The sequence below is a fragment of the Cetorhinus maximus genome, chromosome 22 (assembly GCF_964194155.1).
Source record: "Cetorhinus maximus chromosome 22, sCetMax3.hap1.1, whole genome shotgun sequence".
Taxonomy (NCBI): Eukaryota; Metazoa; Chordata; class Chondrichthyes; order Lamniformes; family Cetorhinidae; genus Cetorhinus; species Cetorhinus maximus.
The window spans coordinates 74,576,827-74,601,885 of NC_135900.1; the positions used below are offsets into that span (position 1 = coordinate 74,576,827).

General features: G+C 44.3%; 1 protein-coding gene across 1 annotated transcript in view; it reads left to right on the forward strand.

The window, feature by feature from the left end:
- creb3l2 (cAMP responsive element binding protein 3-like 2) overlaps positions 1-25,059 on the forward strand; it is a 102,002-nt gene that overhangs the window by 23,590 nt on the left and 53,353 nt on the right. Inside the window, exons 2-4 of the mRNA XM_078568533.1 lie at positions 2,098-2,305; positions 14,873-15,084; positions 24,655-24,742. Of these exons, the coding sequence (XP_078424659.1) occupies positions 2,098-2,305; positions 14,873-15,084; positions 24,655-24,742 (508 nt within the window). The remainder of the gene's footprint in view (positions 1-2,097; positions 2,306-14,872; positions 15,085-24,654; positions 24,743-25,059) is intronic.

Here is a 25,059-nt window from a genome sequence, read left to right on the forward strand (position 1 = left end):
ATGAGTGCATGTCCAACAATACTTAAGAAGCTTGATATCATCCAAGGCAAAGCAGCCCTCTTGATCATCTACCACCTTATGAACTTATTCTACCTTATTCACTCCTCTGCCAACATTGCACAGTGACTGAAGTGTACAACATCTTCAAGATGCACTGCAACAACTCACCAAGGCTCCTTCCAAACCCTTGACCTTTTCCACGAGGACAGCGGACACATAGGAACACCTGAAAATTTCTCTCAAAGTTACACAACATCCTGACTTGGATGGCTTTGTGCTTACTGGCTCAGAATCCTGGAACACCCTAACAGCATTGTGGATTTACCTGCACCTCATGGTTTGCAACAGTTCAAGTAGATGGCTCACCAACACTTTCTCAAATACAGTTAGGGATGGGCAACAAATGCTGGCCTTACCAATGCCACCCACACCCCATGAATGAATTTTTTAAAAGATCGTGTGTGACTTGGAGATGGATGGGATGCCGATCTCATGGGCTGTTTTGTCTTGGATGGTGTGGAGTTTCTTGAGTGTTGGAACTGTACTAATCCAGGTAAGTGGAGAGTATTCCGTCACACCCCTGGCTGGTAGTTGGTAGGCTTTGGGGAGTTGGGAGGTGATTCTGTAGCCACAGAAAACCCAACCTCTGAGCTGCTCTTGAAGGCAAGTGCCTCTTCTTGTTACGTTTCTGGTCTATGGTGACCCCCCCTCCACAAGGTTATTCTTGGGAGATTCAATGATGGTAATTGCAATAACTGTCAAGGGAAGGTGATTAGTCTTTCTTGTTCAAAATGGCCATTGCCTTGCAGTTGTGAGGTTCAAGTGTTATGTTTTATATTGCCATTTCCTATATATTTCTAAAATTGCTGGGTGTTTTGATTTATTACTAACATCGAAATTAACTACCAGCATTGTTCATGGACCTGGAAGTTATCTACAGTTCCAGCTCTAGTATTTTTGTGTTCCAATATTTAGGTTTCTGAATGAACCAGTACAATGTTTATCTTTTAAATAAGTTGTTCAAACAACCTAGCATATTTTAATATTGTATGATACTTAAATTTGTCTTTTAATTATCAATTTATCTTTCTCCCACCAGTGGCGAAACACTCCCTCCTTGTGTTGCATAGATCAGAACCTGTTAATATTACACACATTTGAAATTGTTAAGATGCAAAAATATCCCCACATGTACCATTACTTTCTATTGGAATTCATAGAGCATGAAGAACTATGCTCTTGTGTTATGAAATATTTTAGTTATGTCTAGGTTTAAGAAACAAATATTAACAGTCTGCTATTGGGTCCATGAAGAGACTGTGATTTTGTGCCTAATCAGTGCCTTTGGATTATATCATGTGTTCATTATTGTTCCAGAGTGCTTTTAGAATACCATTATTAAGGCTACACCTTGGCAGCCTTGGGCTCCATGTGTTATTTATTCTCCTCGAATTAAGTCTTGCTTTCCTCAAGCAGATATGTGATAGGTTTCTTCTGTTGCGTATTGGGGATGAAGTGAATTGCCTAGTGCCTTTATAATTTGGATCCATTTAAGAATTTCTTCATTCAATCCTTGTACACGGTGCTCCTAAATTCCAGCTGACCGCAGCAAATAGGAGGTTGTCAGTTTAAGTAACTCCAATAGCAGATTCAATGTTTGCAAAGACAGCTGATCTCCTGACCTCATGCAAACCTGTTGTGCCTGAACCGTGCAGCCATTTCCCCCACTTTAAAACCAGAGTCTGTCTGCACATTAGTAAAATGACTGAATCAGTTCTAAGCAACAGTTTACTGTCTCGCCCCTGTCCCATAACAGCTTTGCAAGGCTTGCCTAGGGATGCTGAAGCAATGCCTTGTAGCATCACCCGCAGTCACCTGCCAGTAGAAAGCAGTGCACTCAAGTACATTTCCTAACTCAACCACTAACATTAGAATAATTGTACATAATCTATTTTCTTGAATTTCTATGACTTTTGACTGTTTATAACCATGATTTTTTTTTCCCTGAAAGTATTACCAATGGAAGGTTACAGCCTTAGTTATCGTGCATGATTTCAAGTCTCAGATTTCTTTCTTTTCTCTTGCGTATTTCCTCAGCACTTCACAGAGATATTGGATGAGCTCTCCAAGGATATGCTGGGCCACCTCTTCAATGATCCTTTCCTTTCTGATAAATGTGAACTGATGGATGCTGAACTCTCGCCTGCTCCACACATTCAGGCTGAGCACAGCTACTCCTTGGCAGGTGACTCCCGACCACAGTCTCCACTCACACAGATCTCGACTGAAGATGACTTTAATGAAGGTATTTATGTGGTGTGTTTATTTCAGGATTTGGTTTTCACTAAATGCATTTTTTAACAAAGCATACAAGACCTTAATTTTAATTTGTATTGGAAGTTGCTTTTGCATTTTTGATTAGGAATTGGTGCTATTTTAAATGATCTAACACTACTTTGTAGTGAATTACTGCACATGAACGTAAATCTCCAATTTATTCCAATCAAGAGGGTCTGGTAACTGCACTGGTAGAGCTGTGGGTTCCAATCAAAACGGGTCTGGTGGCTCCAGCAGAAAAAGCCCTATGTTTACATTAGAATTCTTGGTATAATGACATTACCCTGGATCCCATTAAGAGAAGGTCAAGTGCATTTGGTTGGAAATCCAGTGCTTGTCTTGTAAAAGAGACCCGCAGAGTGAGCGAGAACAGACCTCGAAGACCCAAGTACAAATTCAGGTCTTTGCTAAATTGGATGATCTCAGTTGGGCTCCTGGTAAGGGCCCTGTAGTTGACCTCCGGGCTCTGGATTAAGAAGGAGAAAATTTAAGCAGGGTTGCCCTTGCTGATATCCAGTGACCCTTGCTTTAGCTGCATATGTCTGTTATCCTCTACGGTCGGAATTGGGCCATGTGCTTAAATAGCCTGTTGACTCCTTGTCTAGGCTCATACTCGAAGAATAGTGATGTTCTATTTTGGCTGTCTACAGAGAGTGGGCGGGGCTGATTCTTGTCCTGGCTGATCAATGTGAGATTACACAGTAGTCAATCTCTTCCAGTCTGGGAGAGAAAAATCACCAGAGCGACTGATCTTGTTTCACTGTTTGCCCACAGTCAGCCAAATAAATAAACTGATTTTATTTTCTTCTTCAGTCCCATCCTCCTTTACCACAAGAAGGTAGAGTAAGACACCATACAAGTTTGATGTTGAGGTACTGTCCATCTTTATGGAAATTTTACAGATTGTGGGGCAGTGTGTATTGTCAGCTGTTCTGTTAAATATAATTATTACTCTTTGATGTCACACCCAGGAATAAATATTTCTGCTGCGAGACTCATCAGGAAGAATGGTGAGCCACAGGACATCTCATTGACTTGTAATACACAACTGTTCCAATTAGAATTTCTGGACTTTATCCTAGCTGCTCACCTGTGACAAACTCCCAATTACACAATGGACAATGGGAGCTTCCAAAATGAGCATGGAATTTTAAAGCATTGAAATAGCCATTCAAAAGGCTCTAATTTGACATAGACAGAGAGCAGAATTTTCTGGATGGCGGGGGTGGAGCGGGCGCGGACCCAATCGCCATTTGCGATCGGGTCCATGCCACCGTTTTACGCGGGCTGGCTAATTAAGGCCCGCCCAGCGTGCTTCACGACTCCCGTGCATAGCGGTAATGGGCGGCTGCGCACAGCCCGCCGGGTCGAATGGCAACCCGGCAGCCTGTATAAAGGAAAGCCTGGGAGTCTTGAAAAGGTTGCTCGCAATGGCTGGGCAAAGGGCTCTGCAGAGGAGCAATGCAGGTTATGCAAGTTCGGAGGGTGGGCCATCGGGGCAGGCTAGACCGGAGGGTAGGACATTGGGGTAGGGCGGGAGGCCAGTGTGCCCCTCGTTTTTCCAATTACTGCATTGCTGCCCTCCCCGAGGAAGTGGCAGCATGGTGGGAGGTGCTGGTTCCCCTGGACGGGAGGAGGAGGCCCCCCAACATGACGAAACGTGCCTGGGAGGAGGTGGCCGAGGTGGAGCGGTGCACCTGGATCCAGTGTCACAAGCGCTTCAACAACTTGTTGCGCTCTGGAAGGGTGAGGACAATGTTGGCATTGGTCACTTAACCCAGCAGGTCGGCTTTCCCCCCTGTTGCCCCCGCCAAGTCTGGGTGTAGTGACAGCATTGAATCATTGACGGCCTGTGTCCTTTGCTGGGCGGGCCAGCAGATATTGCCCAGGCTGAGGTCAGCCTGAGAGGGCGGTGAAGAGATGGGTTCAGCGCCCGCAGCATGTGGTACACTGAGACCCACATGACTGTTCTGGGGGAAACCTGGAGGAGCTGCACCTAGACGCTGTGCTGGAACTGAAGGACATGCCCAAGTCAGGGTGATGAGATGCTGAGAGGGGAGCTTCAAGATGGCGTGGCAACGAACCACCCGCTGCCCTCTGCGCTCCTCGTGCTTGCGCCTCCTTGCTATGGTAGGATATACCATGTGGTTCCTAATGTGATGTAGGCAGCATGTGGCCAAGGGGAGGGAGGAAGGGGGGAGGAGGGGAACAGGCCTAGCACCTTTGTGTTCGTGTTCGGCAGCAGCAGGGTGAGGAGGCACTGGAGCCCTGATATGTCCCACTCTGGTTGAGGTGGGCCGTGCGTGAAGAGAGTCCATGTACAATTTGCACAAATCAATGCCCTTCTCTCATTTTCAGGAGAAGAGTGCTCATAATGCTGCAGAGTGTGTGAGGACTAGCAGCGGCCAGGCGCAGTTAGCCATTCTCAGCTGGTTTGAGCAGGAGGCCCTGGATTTGGAGAGGCGCCATGGGCCCAGGTCCACCAGTGTCAGTGAGGCTGGGGTGCCACGGGCAGGTATGTATGCCCAGCAGTGAGGTCAGCATTCTTCTCCCAACAGCCACAGAACTGCTGAATGTTCAGTGCTTGAAGTTTGCAACATGGCTTGACCATTGCTTATGGAAGGATGAGCGCATAACAATCCGGGGGACAGGGAGGCACATTGACATTGTCTCCATGCTAAGTGATCCAATGTCCTTGTTCTTTCTTTCAGCATCAGTGGAGCAGGGCCGGGAGGAGGAGTAGCAGAGGCCCCCTCTCACACCTGAGGGCCCTGAAGTATCACCAGCGTCACATCATCTCTGCCAGGCAGGCACCAGCGCAGATACTAGCACCTCGGTGGGAATTACAACATCGGCTAGTGTCCCGGGGCACAGTGGTGAGGGCACTTCACAGTCGCTGGAGTAGCTGGCAGAGACAGAGAGTGCCCATGGTGCCAGCAGTCAGAGGACTGCAGGGGACCAGGCACATGCTCAGTCGGTGCCTGATGATGTGCCTCTGGAGTCATCCGCAGTGCAGCAGCTGCAGGAAATGCGGCCGGGTGTGAGGGAACATCTGGGGGAGATACCTGAGTCTATGCTTGGCTTGGTGTCCGTGGTGGAGGAGTCTACACGGATAATCGCCGAAGCGATGAGCCACATGTCCGAGCGCCATGCGTCCTCCATGGAGAGAGTGACGACTCTCGTGGAGAGGTTCCTCCAGGAGAACAATCGGGGCTTCCTGGGGATGCGCTCTGACCAGCAAGCCCTTACGTTGGCATTGACCTCAGCTGGTCAGTGCCAGTGTGGGAGATGGTCTGGGCGCCAAGTTTCCCAGCTCGGTGCCCATCCGTCCACGATGAGCAGGGAGGTCTTTAGCTACCTCACGTCGGCGCAGCAGCTGCCTGTCATCTCTGCGGGCACCTCTCAGGGCACTCCAGATGAGGGCACCAGCTCCTCCGCCCCTCTCCCAGTGACCATAACATCCAGTGAGGCTGCGACGACTGGGGAGATGCCAGCTTTGGAACTGGCAGATCCCTCCCAGGCGGGGCCAGCACAGGCTCCACGGGCCAGAGAACGGCCGCCAAGGTCATCGAGGCCAACAGGACATCAGAGTCAGCAGGCTGGCTCAGATGCCACTCCCAGCGATGGGGCAGCACCAAGAAGTAGCACCCGGAAATGTAAACATAAGGCACCTTAGGCACACCACGGGTTTATCACTGGTGCTTTTGTGTTGGCCCAAGAAGAGGTATTTATGATATGCTTTGAATTGAAACACTCTTGTAATTTTGTTTCATTAAGTTTCTTTACCTGTGATATTAAATTCAGACGTGTCACCATGGCTGAGGGAGCCTCTTTTCTTCTGCATGTGTACGGTTTCCAAAAATGCTATGAGTGCTTTGTGAGACATTCAGCTTTACTAACAAGGCCCTTAGTTACTGTTCCTAACCTGGAAGATTTGGCACTTAGGTATCGAGTATGGAGCTTACAGCCCAGGCTTGTCCTGGAGGTCCATCTATGGTGTTCTAGCTGAAGGTTCGTTGGATTAAAGTCTCCCGGGTGTCCCTGCCTTCCTGGAGTATGCCCGGGTCAGCGTCTACCCCCTCATCATTTCCCTGTGCGTGCTCATCCTCAGGCTCACTGCTGGACTCATCGTGTGCAGCCGCAGCCACTGCATCGTCTTCATCATCCACTGCATCCCCCCTTTCCAGCGCCAGATTGTGGAGAGTGCAGCATGTAACCACTATCACCGAGACACGATTTGAGGGGGTACTGGAGTGTGTCCACCTGAACGGTCCAGGCATCGGAAGCGCATCTTGAGAAGACTGATGGTTCTCTCCACCAAGCCCTTGTGGCTCCTATTGTACTGCTGCTCAGCTTCTGTTCTTGGATGGTGGAAAGGCGTCATGAGCCAACTTCTGAGGGGACAGCCCTTGTCACCCAGCAGCCATCCATCCAGTCGGGCTGGAGCACTGAAGAGCCCCGGCACCTGGGAGTGTCTGAGGATGTAGGTGTCGTGGGAGCTGCCTGGGTACCTTGCACAGACTTGTAGAATCAGCATCCTGTGATCACACACTATCTGCACGTTCATGGAGTGGAAGCCCTTGTGACAAAGGCACCGGGCTCACCTGCTGGCACCTTGATGGCCACATGTGTACAGTCTATTGCACCCTGGACGCGGGGGAAGCCAGCAATGGCCGCGAAGCCTCTGGCTCGCTGTGTCTGGCAGGCCTGGTCGCAGCAGAAGTGGATGAAAGTCAATGCCCGTCTGAACAGAGCGTCTGTAACCTGCTTGACAAAAGTGTGGACAGCTGATTTGAAGACACCGCAAAGATCACCCACTGACCCTTGTAAGGAGCCAGAGGCATAGAAGTTAAGGGCAGCACACAGCGGAGATCTCGGGCCCAATCATCTGACAGATATAGTTGACTGTCTTCTTTGAGAGACAGAGCCTCCTTCGGCACTGCACCTCAGTCATATTGAGGTAGCTGCTTCGCCGCCTGTAAACCCTGGCAGGAGGATAGTGGCATCTTCTGCGACCCCTTCCGCCTTGGTCTACTTCTTGGCCCTGTGCCCCTTGTGCCTGCACCTGTCCTCCCAAAGGTGGCTCCCTTGGAGGCTGAATATACACTCCTGGCCTCCTCCCCCTTCTGACCCTCCCTCCTCAGAGGAGGTGCCTCCAGTGGAGAGTTCAGCTCCCATTCCCAAGGTAAGGGAAGGCTTCAAGAAACCTGCAGGCCCAATAAAGATTCCTCACTGCAGAGTGCTGACCTGAGGTTTGAGTCCAGACAAAGCAGCTGGTATACGTTTTGAAGTATTGCAGATCACACGGGCAAGTTTCAAAAACTTTGAAAAATCAATACTTGAGAGAGTGCACTCGCGACCCCACTGAGCCCTCTTATCCCACCCGTGGATGAGGTTTATACAAATGTGTCCCAACCGCCTGCCCATTGCACCTGTGTGCCAACCGGAAGATTACATGGGCGCTGAAAAATTGGCATTGATTGGTGAGTCAAGGGCGTTAAGTGACCCGTTAATTAATGGCAGACGCATAGCGGACATCATCGCATGCCCGCCTAACAAAATATCGCGATGGCGCGCGGTGATGTTGGGACACTCGCCCGACGTCACCGTGCATCATTTTACACGTGGACGTGCAGGGCCCACCCCCGCACGCCAACGGGAAAATTCTGCCCTGAAGGACACAGAACTAAGTCTGTATACTATGGGGTGATAATATGACGGTTGGCATCCATTATGCTGAAGGTGTTTGAGTGCTGATTCCACACATTATCAGGTCTGAAGGCTTGAGGCCTAACATACATCATATGGACTGCATGCCCCCTCCATGTGTCCCATTTGAGGACCCAGTTCAATTGAAGGGGACTTCCCTATAATGTAACCAGAACCCCACATGCTTGATGCTGATTTGGGAGGGAGGAATTTTCTGTTGGCCTTTCCTAATAATAGACAACTTTTAATTTTTCCCACATTTCTTTTTGGCCTTTGGCTAGATCCATAAAAGGGACACAAGTCCCTAGCTGCTGTAGGAAGTTAAAAAATGGCAGCAGTGTATAGACAACCAGCAGCCCTATACTGTGATTTTTCTGGTACCTGCGCTTGTCACAGTCCCATGCACTAAATATGAGAGATGCCAGTGATGTAATGGAGTAGCTTTGCATTATTGTGCATCATCAATTCATTTTGACACAAGTATATTATCTTGACCACGTTATTGGTCCCTACTTTTAAGGAAAGTATGCAGAAAAAAATGGCCTGTATTAACACAACTGAACTAGGTTTTCTCTGTATCACATTCCTGTTAACTCAAACTATTTTTAGTGAAGTTTGCCTTCACTAAAGCATCCCTTGAAGTGCATGGGCATATTTATGGATGGTGTCTTTACTGTGCTGAGGCATGAAGTGCAACAATGCAAGGTTATCTTAGCTATCATTAAAGTATACCTTCCTCAGAGAAGAATCATCTAACACACTTTACGCATAGTTGACAACCTGTTCCTCTCTAACACACTGGAGCATCCAACTCCAAATGTGAAGAAAATGGTGGATCTGAAGAAAATGTGCCTTATTAATGAAACCTAGCAGTTTTCTGTAGCACGTGTATGCCACAAGTATGCAGCACCACCAAGAATCTTTTCAGCTGGCATCTACAAAGCTGTCAAACAATCTTGCAGCCTTTTAATTGCTTAAAATTAATGGCCTTAGAATAACATGGCATTTGAAATGTGTTTCTGAAACTATTTGCATACTGGAACCTTCATGAGAACTTTAGCTTTGAGGAAAGATTGGATAAGCTGGGTTTGTTTTCTTTGCTATAGAGAAAGCTGAAGGGAAATTTAATTGAGGTGTAAAAATTGAGGGCCTAGATGGAGTGGATAGGAAGGACCTATTTCTGTTGAAAGAGAGGTCAATGACCAGGGGCCATAGATTTAAAGTAATTGGTGGAAGGATTAGAGGGAGTTGAGTATACTTTCCCCCCAGAGAATGGTGGAGTTCTGGGATGTCTGAATGGGTAGAGGCAGAAACCCTCATCGCATTTAAAAATCACTTGAATCTGCACTTGAGTTGCCATAACCTACAAGGCTACAGATCAAGAACTGGAAGATGACATTAAACTTGATAACTCTTTTTATTAGTCAGCAAGGACATGATGTGGTGAATGGCTTCCTTCTGTGCCATAAATCTTTCCATGTTTCTGTGAGGCTAAGCACAACATATTCTTCCAATATCTCCTAGATACATGATGCATGTTATTGACACCCAGAATGGGTTGATGGTTAAGCACATGCTGCATAGAACCTTCAGGAAAGAAACAGGTTATTTGGCCCAGTAGGTCCAAGCTGGTATTTATAATCTATACAAGCCTTCTCCAACTCTTCCCACCCTGCCCCATCCTATCCCCCTAGTCCCATCAGGCCTCCCCTGAACTGTGTCGATGCCTTCCGTTTCAACCATTTGCACGTCACAGAGTGTTCCATATTCTCAACATTCTGTGCAAAGGAATTCTTCCTAAATTCTTTATTTGATCAGTTGATGGCTATCTCTTATGCTCCCTTGTTTTGGACTTACCCACAAGTGGAAACAGTTTCTCCTTATTTATCTTATTGAACCTCTTCAAAATTTTAACGACTTCCAACAGTCTTCTCTTAGCCTTATTTTCCAGAGCAAAGAGCCGAAGCCTGATCAATGTTTCCTGATATTTGCATCTACTCAATTTGGTGATATTCTTGCAATGCTTATCTCAATATCAATTTTATAGTATGCAAGCTTCTCTACCGGCATGTAAGTAGTAAACAAACAGCAAGAAGTGGATTGTTGAGACAGAGAGGGTGATATATGCTTTGAGGTGCAGGGCAAGAGTGGAATGCTTAATGAGTATTTTGTGTCAGTATTTACCAAGAAAGAGGATGCTGACAAAATACTGGTAGAAGTGGAGATGGTACAGGTAATGGATGAGGTGAAAATCAATAAGTAGGATTTGCTGGAAAGGCTGGCTACACTTAGAGTGGGTAAGTCACCTGGCTTAATATAAAAGTAAAATACTGCGGATGCTGGAAATCTAGAACAAAAACAAAAATACCTGGAAAAACTCAGCAGGTCTGACAGCATCTGCGGAGAGGGATACAGTTGGCGTTTCGAGTCCGTATGACCCTTCATCAGAACTAAGACATATAGAAATGAGATGAAATATAAGCTAGTAGAAGGGGGTGCGACAGGAGAGCTCAATAGGGGGGCCAGTGATAGGTGGAGGCCAAGAACAGACTGCCAAAGATGTCATAGACAAAGGGGTGTTGACGGTGGTGATATTATCTAAAGGATGTGCTAATGAGGACATTAAGGGAAGCAAGCTAGTGGCAGATGGCCCTGTTGGGGGGTGAGGTGGGGGGAAGGGATCGAAATGGGCTAAAAGGTGGAGATGAAACAATAGATCGAAATAAATTTAAAAATAAGAGGGAAAAGAAAAAAATATAGTTGTAAAAAAGTTATTGGAAAAAGGGGGATCGGAAAGTGGGTGGAGATGGAGGAGAGAGTTCATGATCTGAAATTGTTGAACTCAATATTAAGTCCGGAAGACTGTAAAGTGCCTTGTCGGAAGATGAGGTGCTGTTTCTCCAGTTTGCGTTGAGCTTCACTGGAACAATGCAGCAGGCCAAGGACGGACATGTGGGCATGAGATCAGGGTGGTGTGTTGAAATGGCAAGCGACAGGGAGGTCTGGGTCATGCTTGCGGACAGACCGAAGGTGTTCTGCAAAGCGGTCACCCAGTCTGCGTTTGGCCTCTCCAATGTAGAGGAGACCGCATTGGGAACAGCGAATGCAGTAGACTAAATTGAGGGAAGTGCAAGTGAAGTGCTGCTTCACTTGAAAGGAGTGTTTGGGCCCTTGGACAGTGAGGAGGGGGGAAGTAAAGGGGCAGGCGTTGCACCTTCTGTGGTTGCATGGGAAGGTGCCGTGGGAGGGGGTTAAGGTGTAGGGGGTGATGGAAGAGTGGACCAGGGTGCCCCGGAGGGAACGATCCCTGCGGACAGCGGCCGGGGGGGTGAAGGGAAGATGTGTTTGGTAGTGGCATCATGCTGGAGTTGGCAGAAATGGCGGAGAATGATGCTTTGAACGCGGAGGCTGGTGGGGTGATAAGTGAGGACAAGGGGGACCCAATCATGGTTCTGGGAGGGAGAGGAAGGTGTGAGGGCAGATGCGCGGGAGATGGGCCGGACACAGTTGAGGGCCCTGTCAACCACCATGGGTGGAAAACCTCGGTTAAGGAAGAAGGAACACATGTCAAAGGAACTGTTTTTGAAAGTGGCATCATCAGAACAGATGCGACGGAGGCGAAGGAACTGAGAGAATGGGATGGAGTCCTTACAGGAAGCGGGGTGTGAGGAGCTGTAGTCGAGGTAGCTGTGGGAGTCGGTAGGCTTGTAATGGATATTGGTGGACAGTCTATCACCAGAAATTGAGACAGAGAGGTCAAGGAAGGGAAGGGAAGTGTCAGAGATGGACCATGTGAAAATGATGGAGGAATGGAAATTGAAAGCAAAATTAATAAATTTTTCCAGATCCAGATGAGAGCATGAAGCAGCACCGAAGCAGTCATTGATGTATCGGAGAAAGAGTTGTGGGAGGGGGCCTGAGTAGGACTGGAACAAGGAATGTTCCACGTACCCCATAAAGAGACAGGCATAACTGGAGCCCATGCGGGTACCCATGGCCACACCTTTTATATGGAGGAAGTGAGACGAGTTAAGGAGAAATTGTTCAGTGAGAGAACAAATTCAGCCAGACGGAGGAGAGTAGTGGTGGTTGGGGATTGTTCGGGCCTCTGTTCGCGGAAGAAGCGGAGAGCCCTCAGACCATCCCGGTGGGATCGGACGTCCATGGTGAAGAGAAGGCGGTTGGGGCCAGGGAGCTGGAAATTGTTGATATGATGTAGGGCGTGAGATGAATCGCAAATGTAGGTGGCAATAGACTGGACAAGGGGAGAGAGAATGGAGTCAAGATTGCAAGAAATGAGTTCCGTGGGGCAGGAACAGGCTGACACGATCGGTCCGCTGGGACAGTCCTGTTTGTGGATTTTGGGTAGGAGGTAGAAGCGGGCCGTCTGAGGTTGGGAGACTATGAGATTGGAAGCTGTGGTGGGAAGATCTCCAGAGGAGATGAGGTCAGTGACAGTCCTGGAAACAATGGCTTGATGTTCAGTGGTGGGGTCACGGTCCAGGGGGAGGCAGGAGGAAGTGTCTGCGAGTTGACGCTCTGCCTCTGCGAGGTAGAGGTCAGTGCGCCAGACAACAACAGCACCACCCTTGTCAGCGGGTTTGATGACAAAGTCAGGGTTGGACCTGAGAGAACGGAGCGCGACAAGTTCAGAAAGAGACAGGTTAGAGTGGGTGAGAGGAGCAGAGAAATTGAGACGACTGATGTCATGCCGACAGTTCTCAATTAAAAGATCAAGAGCAGGTAAAAATTCAGAGGGAGGGCTCTAGGTGGATGGAGAATATTGGAGGTGGGTAAAAGGATCCGTTGAACGGGGGGAGGACTCCTGCCCAAAGAAGTGAGCACGGAGACGAAGGCGGCGGAAGAAGAGTTCAGTATCGTGCCGAACCCGAAATTCATTGAGGTGAGGGCGTAAGGGTATGAAACTAAGTCCTTTGCTGAGTGCTGAACATTCAGCATCAGAGAGGGGAAGGTTAGAGGGTATGGTGAATACATGGCCCGGGCTGGGATTGGAAGATGGGATGGGGATAGAGGGACGGGCAGGGGTGGAGGGTCCTGGATGGGCGTTGGTGTCAATGAGTTGCTGGAGCTTGCGCCTGGTTTGATTGGTTTGTATCCCAGGTTGCTAAGAGAAGTGGGGTTGGAGATAGTAGGAGAGATTGCCATAATCTTTCAATCTTCCCTAGATACTGGGGAGGTGCCAAAGGATTAGGAAGTGGCAATTGTAACATCCTTTATTCAGGAGTGTCAGGACAGCCATAGTAACTATAGGCCAGTTAGTTTAACATCAGTGGTGGGTAAAGCTTTAGAAACAATAATGGGGGGAAATATCGAGAAGATATTTGGAAAGGTTTGTGTTAATGAAGGAGAGCCAGTGTGGATTTGTAAATGGCAGATTGTGCTTGACTAATCTAATTGAAGACTTTAAGTAATGGAGAAGGTTGATGAAGGAAATGCAATGGATGTTGTCAATATGGATTTTAAGAAAGCATTTGACAAAGTACCACTAAAAGGCTGATTAATAAAATTGAGGGTCAGTGTCAGCTTGGATAAAAAATTGGCTTAAGGACAGAAAGCAGTGATTTGTAATAAATGGTTGCTTATCAGATCTGATGGTGGTAACAAACTTGGAGCAGTGGCAAACAATGAGGACGATACAAATCAGCTGCAACAGGACATAGGCTAACAGAATGGGCAGACAAGTGACAGATGGAATTTAATACAGAGAAGTGTGGGGTGATGCATTTTGGCAGAAGGGGTAGGGTGAGGTGATACAGACTTGATTGTGCAGTTCCATAAGAGTGTGCAGGGACAGAGAGACCTGGGGGGGCTGCGTGTGCATTTGGGATCTTAGGCTTCATTAAAAAGAGGTTTTGAGTACAAAAGCAGGGAAGTTATGCCAAACCTTTATTAAACCCTGGTTAGGGCACAACTAGAGTATTGCGTCCGGTTTCTGGAAGCCGCACTTTAGGAAAAGTGAGGGTCCTTGAGATGGTGTGGAGGAAATTTGCCAAAATGGTTCTGGGGTGAGAGATTTTAGCTACAAGGATAGGTTGGAGAAGCTGGGTTTGCTCCCCTTGGCCCAAAGGGGATAGGGAGGAGATCTGATAGATGTATATAACATTATGGATAAGGTAGGCAAAGAAAAAAATCTGGTCCTATTGGCTGATAGTACAAGGACTATGAGAAACAGATTTCAGGTTCTGGATAAGAGATGCAGAGGGATGTGAGGAGGAACTTTTTATGTAGTTGAGTGGTAATGGCCTGGAGCTGAGTGCTCACGAGGGTGGTAAGAAGCAGTGACAATCAGTGATTTCAAAAGTAAATTGAATGAGGCACTTAAAGGAAATTTAAACTTGCAGTGCTACGGGGATAGAGTGAGGGAATGAGACTGACTGGACTGCCCTAATAGAGCTGCTTAGATTCTGGGCTGAATGGCCTTTTGTTCTGTTAATGATTCTATGACTCTATGACCAGAACTACATACTGTGCTCGCAATATGGTTTGACCAATGGTCTGTATGCATTTAAAAATACGCTCCTGCTTTCCTATTCTTCTAAATATGAACCCAATTGTTTTTCACTCTTTACGACCTTATCAGCTAGTATTGATACTTTTAGTAATTTGGGTATCTATATTCCCAGTCCTTTTGCTGTTATATGCTATCTGTTTTTTTTCATTTGTGTCTAAGCGGTCACATGTATAGCATGTACACTATATTTTAGGAAATCCATTCAAACAGGAAAATGGTTATACTTGTTAATAGCAACCAAACTTTCTAACCCAATCTTCAAAATTTAATTTTATTTAAAATTTTCCTCTACAGACATGGAATGTGAATCCTGGTCAGTGAGCTCTGATCTAAAGCCAATCACGTTGAAGCATGAAGCTCTCCTCTGTGATAGTAACTGTCTTGCTCCTTCTGTTACCTTAACAACCGGAACTACTTCCATGGTCGTGGACATTGCACTTGACACGTACAAAGTGGAAATGGTCCCTGCGATTGAACCGGCTCTTGATTCGGTTCCAAATGGTCAGGTGAGAGGTACTTTTTGTCTCTCTGTTTTCACTTCTGGAGCACTGTAATCTTGGGGGCTAGAAGAAAAAAGCCCTGTCTCTGCATCCTAGCCTAGGCTGAGTTTGCTGATCGTAGCTGGACAGTCAGTTGTGCAACCAGGATTTCAGATCCTATTGCAATGAAATGATCCTTGCTGGGAAGTGCACATGTGTGTGAATTGAGGCAACTGTACAATTTGCTTAGCAGTGGTGCCTTTCCTTTTTACTGCTTATTACTCTTGCTGCTTATCCTCAAACATGATGAATGGCCTATAAGTGACATCAGAGGTCTGTCTCCCATGGACCAGCCTCTCAGCACAAATTAGCCTTCAGGAGCAAAAAGGATAAAACTCCTATTTCTTATGATCCTATGATCTAAGTTCTTATTACAGTAGAATGATCGTTCTGAAAGATTAGCCAGCTAAATCCCATTGAGAAGTAAAACATGAACATGACAATCTAAGCTCAGTGAATCTGAATAATGTATGTCATATAATATCACTGGATTTATTTTTACTTCAAAGATTCTGTGCAGCAGTGAAATGAATTATCAAAAATGTCTGTGTGCTTTGACCAATAAAACTGCTGTGCACCAAGCCAAAAAGGGACATTCCTTGCTGCATACTTCACAAGATCATGTACTTTGCAAAAAAAACATTAGGACATATGGATAGAGAGAACCCACTAAACCAATCCTATTTTCCCTCCATCACAAGCCTCAATTCCCATCTGTCTCCAGAAATGCATCCGTTGTTTCCTGAAATGGCATGGGCTGCTTCAAAATTCTCTCTGGTGATTTATTGCACAGCTCTGCTGTGCTTATTTGACAAGGTTCTGTCTGAGTTTCCTCCTTACTCCCAATTTTTTAATTACCATTTAATGCTTTTTGAACCCTTTGCTATGCTTCATTCCCTGGTTCAACTTGTCAATTCCCTTCCGGCTTTTGAGAACTTTAGTTAGATCGTAAGTGGGGACACTACGCACTTGTGGCACAGTGGGTAGTGTCCCCGCCTCTAGGACAGAAGTTCTGGGTTCAAGTCCCACACCAGGACTTGATGGCCATGGAAGGCGTGTGCATAATCTGGCCAAACTGGGTGATTATCCAACATGCCTGAATAGCAGATGATAAGATTAGAAGAGTTTCTTGGTTAGCCATACTGCGGAAGGCAACAGAAACCACTGCAGTATAATCATGGACCAGCCCAATGGAACCCCATGATCGCCAATGCCCTCTTGGGTACCTGTAGCAGGTGGAGTTAGATCATCTTGATGTCTTTTCCAAAGAAAATCAGCTTATTTTTCTCTAATCCTCTTAATTGATTCTGAAATATCAGAAATTTCAAGGCAAACCTAAAATAAATAATAAGAAATGCTGGACATGCTCGGGCCAGGCAGCATTTGTGGAGAGAGAAAAGCAGTGAACATTTTGTCAGCGCATCAACCTGCATTTCCTGTTTTTATATTGTTTCAGGCTGCAACTTTTCATCAGAAACTTGGTGAGAGGAATGATTAAGGAAAATGGCCTTAGCCCAGTTCTATATCCTCTCAAACTAATGATATCCTTTCTTAAATAGGCGACCAGAACCAGGATTTATAGAGAATTAGAACTGTTGAAGAGAAAAATATTTAGCATGATTAGAAGAAATGGAGTTTCTTGGAGGTGACTTTAGCAAAGGCATGTCTGATATGGGAATCCTATTAAAAACAAAATAGCTTGTGATCTTAATTATATTAATAAATTAAGGATAGAAGCTTAACGGCAAGTAGGTAACTTGGCTGGGCAGTTTCTCTTCTTGAATATGAAGCATATTTCTAACCTGAGGCTTCATGAGGGTAGGTGCAGAGCGGGAATGTACTAATATTTCATCTGCTTTGATGGGTAGTTTAACTTGCACATCAAAACAAGTGTGTCGTCTGACAAATATGCAGGGCTATGAGACTGAATAATAACTCAGTTTGTGACATCTTAGGTTGACCCATGCCCAATGTTGAAAATGGCGTAGGATGTATTATCAAGCATATTAGTTCCCTGCATGTTGATACTGATATCTGATTTCAGTAAAAAGTGTACTGATATTCAGTATTCAGTGTACTGATTTCAGGATAAAGATTTTTCAAACCAAAGCTGAAATCAATGACTTAAGGAAGTTAAGTTTGATGAAGATTGTAACTCTGCTATGGATTGAAGACCAACCCTAGATTCACCAAAAATGCTGCAGTTAAATCAACAAGTCAATCTACTGGGGACTAAGCCAACAAAGACAATAGTAACTTGAGTTCAATATTTGCTGTGGATACCTGACCATCCCTCATAAAATGGGAATCTTTGTTAAGTGAGAACAGTAAAATAATTAAAACATGCCTGAATAGTGTTTTCAGCTTGCCATATCGGCAAGTTTGCAGTGCCAATAACAGCACAAACATGGGTATGAGAGAGATAATCTCTGCCAGATCTTATGAAGTAATTCTTACATTTTTATTGGCCAATTGATGGGTTTCCGTTTATATTTAAGAATATATGGAGATTTTGAAACCACATCAAAAGAAGCTTGAATGAGAAAAATATCATGGATGCTACTTTATAGATGCTGACATTTTACCCTAGGGGTAGTGGAGGGGGTAATATTGCTGAGATTTCATTCTATATTGGGTAGGTATTATTGGATGAGTGATGCATTGAGGTACAGATCCATCACTTATAAGAGGGAACTTTTTAAAAGCTTCTATGTGTTCTATCCAGTTAGATTCACCACCCTGACTTGGAAGTATTTTGCCGTTCCTTCACTGTCACTGGGTCAAAATCCTGGAACTCCCTCCCTAACTGCACTGTGGGTGTACCTACACCATGGACTGCAGCAGTTCAAGGTGGCAGCTCATCACCACATCAAGGGCAATTAGGGATGGACAATAAACGCTGACCTAGCCAGCGATGCTCACACCCCATAAATGAATAAAAAAACTTTAACGGGATTCCTGTGGACTATTAGTCAGTAAAGGGTAGAAAACCATGGGCATTGGTTAAAGGTGTAATGTCAGCATGGGGTGTGCTGGGTATGGTATTGCAGGACTCACTGTTGTAAGCACTCTGTTTCTAATCTACATGAGTGCCTTCGATTCTGCAAATCAATGCAATTTGGTTACATTTACCAAACTAGGAGGGGTACTGCAATTAAAGGAAGGAGCCTACAAATTACCGAAGGAACTGAACACAATATGTAAGTGAGCGCAAATAATGACAGATAACAATATTTAGTGCAGGCATTTGTAAAAGGATAACAGAGGAAAGAAAAATGGGCAACAAACATACTTGGTGAATAGTGTTGAAGTGATTGAGAATGAAAATAAAACTAACTGAGGAATGGTAATAGACTCAGTAGGGTATAAAGTTTCCAATGCTTTGGCCAAACCAGTGCAAAAGATGAAGGAGTTATAAGAGGAAGATATGATGTTTGCTGCCAGTTTAAAAAAAGCACGCCAGAAGCTGAAAGATAAAAGCAAAATACTGCGGATGCTGGAAATCTGAAACAAAAACAGAAAATGCTGGAAAAACTCAGCAGGCCTAACAGTATCTGTGGCGAGAAAGACAGAGTTAACATTTCGAGCCCGTATGACTCTTCTTCAGAGCAGCAGAAGCTGGCCTGGCCGTAAAACTGGCTGTGCCCTACTGCTTCCAGAATTATTTAAACTCGGGTTTTCACTAATCATGTCTGTTTGTGGCCCTTCAAGGAGGCTTTTAAAACTTAGTTGGCTTTGCTTGGGCCCAAGGAGTTACGAAATTGGGTTGCTCACGGGTGGTGGAGAGGCATGTTTATTAAACATGGTTTTTTTCATGATAAACTTATCTTCATCTATATTAAAACTGCACCGGATTGACACTTTTAAATATATCAAGGAATATATTTTTTAAACACAAAGGGAAAAAAATAAACAATTTGTGTTCTAAAGCGCTTCCCAGTGGCACTGGTTGATGGAAAATTTTACATCTGTGATTATACAAATGAGTTTGAGTAGGAACTTGAACCATAACTTCACTTTGGAAAACTAGTGCAATTTGCACCTGGATTGCTGACTACACCCAAAGCAGAAACTCTATCCCAACACATCCAGGCCAGTACAGAGCACTAATCCACAAAGTCAAAAGAATGTTGCAGTACATAGTACAGTGGTAGAATACAAGATGGAGGATGTCATGCTCCAACTGTACTGTGCTCTGGTGAAACCACACCTTGAGTGCTGTGTCTATCTGTGCTCACTGAGAAGCACTGAAGCAAGAAAGGCCATGAAACTTAGTGCCAGGGATCTGATTTATGGAGGAAAACTGGAGAGAGAGAAACTGGACTTTACAGCCTGGACAGAATACATCTGAGAGGTAATTTTGTAGAGTGATATAAACTGTAAAGTCGTGAATGTAATGAAAATGACTACCCCAGAGCCTTACTTTTAATTAAATTGGCAGTAAAACAATAACTTGGGACGGAAATGAGGAACTTTATGCAAAGAATGATCAACACCTGAAATGGACTTCCAAGCAGAGTGGTGTGACAAAATCCATTTATGTAGTAATTGGGAGCTCTCCTGGATGGATAAATTACGACTGGCCGTTTTGCCTTTCTAATCTGTTAAAGTTCTTGTGATCTTGGGAGCAGACTCCTGTTGCCATTGAATTTCAGTCTCTGACCACTAGGTGGTGATGTATTCAATTTTCCCTGCATATTGCACAGGGCATTTAAATGTATCTTATTTCCTTTATATTTTTTAGTACCTTAACGTTCAATTAGAAAATGAAATTGCAGTCTGTACCAAAGGCTTAGATGTGATATTTTTGACCAGGGCTTTGACACTATTGGCTGAAGGCAAATCCTGCAGCGTGAACATATGCAGTGTGCACACTCTCCCAGGATGCCTCAATAACAGCTAAGCTCACCAAATGATAGTGTTTTCTCAGCCTGTATTTTTGTGTGTTTTTCAGAATGGTTAGGGTGGCATTACACAAGATTTTTAGATGACATTGCATAGGCTTTGGTCACAATGTTTACATTGTTTTAATTATACTAATGTTCTGTGCATGAGAGAAACAGAAAGACTAATGACTGTTGATTACAATAGGTGTGTATTTTATGTTCTACAAGCTCCAAAACCTTGAGCTCAAACACAAACAGTTGGAGGTGGTCTACGTTTTATAACTAAAATGGATACATGACCATCCAGGTCTTCCCACACTGGAAAACAGTCTTTTGCTGTCCTTCCCCATAAACACAGCCCTTCCCCATGCCACACTAAACTAAACTGTTTGCTCTTAAATGTGAAATACAAAAATTCAAGTATAATTTTAGATCAATTACACTTGACGGCTGAAATATTTCTGTTACATATTTTATAGTTCTACAGGAGACACACCCTCAAGTTCAGTGTAACCCGTCACTCCCATGAGCAGATCTTGTGGCTTCCGCAATCTGGAGAGCACTTTATTGCCCAATATCTGTTCAAATTATGATGGGATACAGGGATCATTACAATAAATCTCTTGTTCAGTATGTTGGATACTGTGTTATTGCATGTGCAATATGTGCCTCTAAAATGCATTCTCCAGTATTTTCAGAATGTAGATTAAAATTTACTTGCATGAGTCAATTGTGAACTAAGAAGCTGGCTTATTTTACCTAAAATTGTATGGTTGAACAGTATGAATTCATAAAAATTGTGATCCATTTCCTATAGTTCCTCCTATCACAAGACAATAAAGAAAGTGAACCTGCCGCTATATGGGCTAAACACGCTCACAAATTAACAGAACTAAGTGGCAATATCATTTGGTTTATGGGTTTATATGTTCGTAACACAGTCTGCAGTCTCTCATTTGCTGTTTGTTTAATTCAGAAATTATGCCTTTCTAAGTGTTGCAGGCTCAAACTGCTTTCAACTGATTTCTCCAGGGAGATAGAGAAAGCATGATTTCTGATTACCCTTAGCTCTATGATGAGGATTGGCCTGTCAAGTTGCCAATCAGAGTTACCATTTAAATGGTGAACCTGTTGTCCCCTGCTTTGTTGTAGGAGCTTGCAGCAACTGCATTGTGTTTAGCTAAGCTCTCCAGCATATTTAATACAAACTATTCTTGCAATAAAGATGCAGACTATTATGGATGTTGCTCAGCAGCTCCTTGTTGTCTGAAAACTATTATGATATGCAAGGCTATACAATTTTGATAGCTGTTTTCTGCCTAGTTGACTTAGTCAAATTGGATGTGTGTGTTTCTGGAAGTTTTATATAAGTTGAACCTAACTTTTATATGAAGCTTTACGGCACAAAAGGTTAGCAATTGATCCGCCTTGTCTTTCCTGGAACTGTTCAAAAATAATTACGCTGCCCCACTCTCTCCCCATAACAGTTTCAATCCAGTTGTTGCAAAACTAAAAGCAATATAAAAATCTTTTTTTTTTAAGTCATAACTAATTTAGCTACTTGAGTGCAACAGCATATATGTAGTGAAACATCCCAAGGTGCTTCACAGGAGCTTGGTCAAAGAGGAAGGTTTTAAGAAGTGCCTTAAAGGAAGAAAACGAGTTAGAAGAGTGTAGGGTGAGAATCCCAGAGCTTGGGGCCTAAGCAACTGAAGGCAAAGCCACCAATGGTGGAGCAATTATAATTGGAATGCACAGAGGCCAGAATTAGAGGAGCACAGATATCTTGGAGGGTTGTGAAGCTGGAGGATTGCAGTGATAGGGAGGGGCAAGGCCATGGAGGTATTTGAGAACAAAGATGAGAGTATTAAAGTCAAGAATTTGCTTGATTGGAAGCCAGTAAGCCACTGAGCACAAGGGTGATAGGGGAATGGGACTTGGTGCAAGCAAGAGCCTGGACAGCGAAGTTTTGGATGATCTCAATTATGGAGGGTAGAATGGGAGACCAACCAGGAGTGCATTGGAATAGTTGAATCCAGAGGTAACAGGTATAAATGAGGTTTCAACATCAGATGAGCTGAGATGAGGCAGGGTAAGTCAGGTGAAGTTATGGAGTTAGAAATAGGTGGTCTTAGTGATATCATGAATATAAGTAAGGAAGAAACCTTACATTGCTTCTAGAGACAGTTATTCCTCTTTACCCTTCCCTCTGTTATTTCATTAGGCAGGATTTGAGCAGTTAAAATCCCTGTGATTAATGCAAGGTCTTTTTGCCAGGCTCTCTAGTCTGCAAAAATATCTTTCTATCCTCTCCACCTGTCTAGTAAATCTATTACAATCAATAATTAACCTCTTTTCATTTAACTATCCTTGACCTCAAGGTACTGTACCTGTGCTTTAAAGCACTTATATTAATTATTTCTATTGCTGTAATGCTCTCTCTTACTCATTGCTACTCCAATGCTTTCCTGTGTTTCTTCCTTCTGTAAATAAATCCTGATGCTTTAATCTCTGTCAATGTCCTGATTTAACCAGCTGTCTTCTATTCCTGTTACATCACATTTATCCTTCAGAGCAGCGTTTCCTATTTTACAAATCTGGTTTGTACATTACTATAAATTTATGTTTCCCTCTCTGTCTTATTACTTCTGAATTGGATTTTCTATCCTTTTCTTTTCCTCCCTACACTTATAGCACCTTATCCTCGTGGTGTAAGCATCCTTCTTAGTTACCATTTTACTCACACCCCTATACATTCCAATGTATAGGGTGACTGATCTACCTGCTCCAGCCTGATTCGGATGTAACCCTTCAGTCTTATGCCATACTGGATATCGCTTAATAGCCCTTGTTGTCCATCAGCTCAACATCCCAGAAAGTGACCAACTGCCCAACTACTCATTCACCCAAAACATCCTCCTCAGAAACTCATTACCTTTATCAAAGAATGTTAACAGCTTCCTCAATATCCCAAATTTTCTCCCAGTAGTCAGATAGCCACTCTTAGCTTTATCCTTGTGTCCGAATGAGAGAATGTATCTCCTGCCATCGTTATTTCCCTATTTCTTGTAGACCACTCTTCTTCTCCAGGTAGTATCCTCAATTATCCAAAGGTCACCGAATCTGGCTTATGCCATGATTTTGCTATGGGGCAGGGCAAGGAGGCAGGCCTCAAGTCTGCCTCAGCCAGAACAGGAATTGGTGCTGTTGGTGTATTTCCAAACCATGTGTTAGCTGCCTAGCCAACTAAGCTAACCAGCACCACTACCCACCCACCCCAGTCGACACTAGATCCTCATTAAATTATTCTTCCCTTCCCCAACTACACCTTTTAAATGTTATCCAGTTCTTGATTAACACTAACATTCCCTGCATTACTCCCACTATTCTTGCTACTTCCCTTGCTCCTTCTCAACAATGTCCCCTGGCTAGGTCTTCCTTCTCTATCGCGTACTTCCCTAACAGGTGGTACTTGCCGGTCAGATCTTTTATCTGTCTCAGATCCTGAGTCTTACACCAGCAATGTATTATTACCAAACTGTCCATATTTGCTGATCTTCCTGCACAAATCAGCTCTGGTCTCCAATACTGCTGCCATTCCCTCAAAATCTTGATTATACAATCCTAACCAAGTTATATTTCCAAAGTTAATAAGGCTCTAAATTTAAAAAGTAGTCACAATTACCATGAGAATTATTTTTACAATTTTTTTCTTACTTGGTGATTGAAGAAGAGTGTGTAAGTAAAACCATTTAGCTTGATTTTAGCACAACTCTGCAATTCCACAGGTGCAGCATAAAGGATTGAATGGTAGGGGAAAAAATCAGCAGAATTTCTGCTCCTTAAGGCTAACTGAGTATTTTACGAATGTACAGTATCCTAGAGTTAAATGGAACAAAAGGAGGCAATTTAGCCTATCATGCCTTTGTAAGCTTTCTGAAAGAGCTACAAATTGGACCCACTCTTTTATATTTTCCTTATGGCCCGGCAAATCTTTCCTTTTTAAGCGGGACAGCCAGCTCTCTTTAAAAAGTTACTGTTGAACCTGCTTCAGGTATTACATTCCAGATCATAACTTGCTGTATAATAAACATTTTCCACATCTCTCCAGCCTCCCCAACCCCCCACTCCTTGACGTGGTATTATGCTACACTATGCCGGATGTCTTAAATCTGTGTTCTCTGGTTACTGACCCTTGGTGGAAACAGTTTCTCCCTGTTTACTCTATGAAAACCATTCAATTTTGAACACCCCAACTAAATCTCCCCTTAATCTTCTCTGCTTTCAGAACATAAACCCAGTCTCTCCACATAACTGAAATCCCTCACCCCTGATAATCTTCTGTATCCACTCTAGCGATTATGTGTATGAAGTGCTGCATGGTTTTTAAATTCTAACTAAAGCATTTATTTGCGCAAAAGTCGAATTTTTGAGACTAATTTTTTTTAAACCAATAATCATGGGATTGACTACACAAGTATTTTTGCATGTTTCTCAACCAAGGCCACCTCTGCTTCCTATTAGATCATTTTATGCACAGTCTGCAGCAGTTTAATGATGTCTGAATTTCCCTCCCTTCAGACTGAGAGCTTCTTTTGTTCTCTGCCTTTATGATCAATATTTCGCGTTCATTTATGTTGTGTTCTTTCAGACTAAAACATGCTCACAGAAGGTTCTTCCAAAGATTAAACTGGAGCCGCATGAGGTGGATCAATTCCTCAATCTGTCTCCAAAGGAAGGTGAGATGCATAATTGAAAAACTGAGTCCTTATTCCACACAGATAAAAACAAAAAGCTAAAAGCTACTGCGGATGCTGGAAATCCAAAACAAAACAAAAACAGAATTACCTGGAAAAACTCAGCAAGTCTGGCAGCATCGGCGGAGAAGAAATCAGTTAACGTTTCGAGCCTCCATGGCCCTCCGACAGGATTTCCGACTGTCTCTTCTGCCCTGCTCACCTTCATTGCTTTCCATTTCTCTCCTGGTGTTTGACAAGGTGTTTACTAAAACCCGCTTTCACAGCCATATCTCCTTTCTCAGTGACTGTCTCCGTCT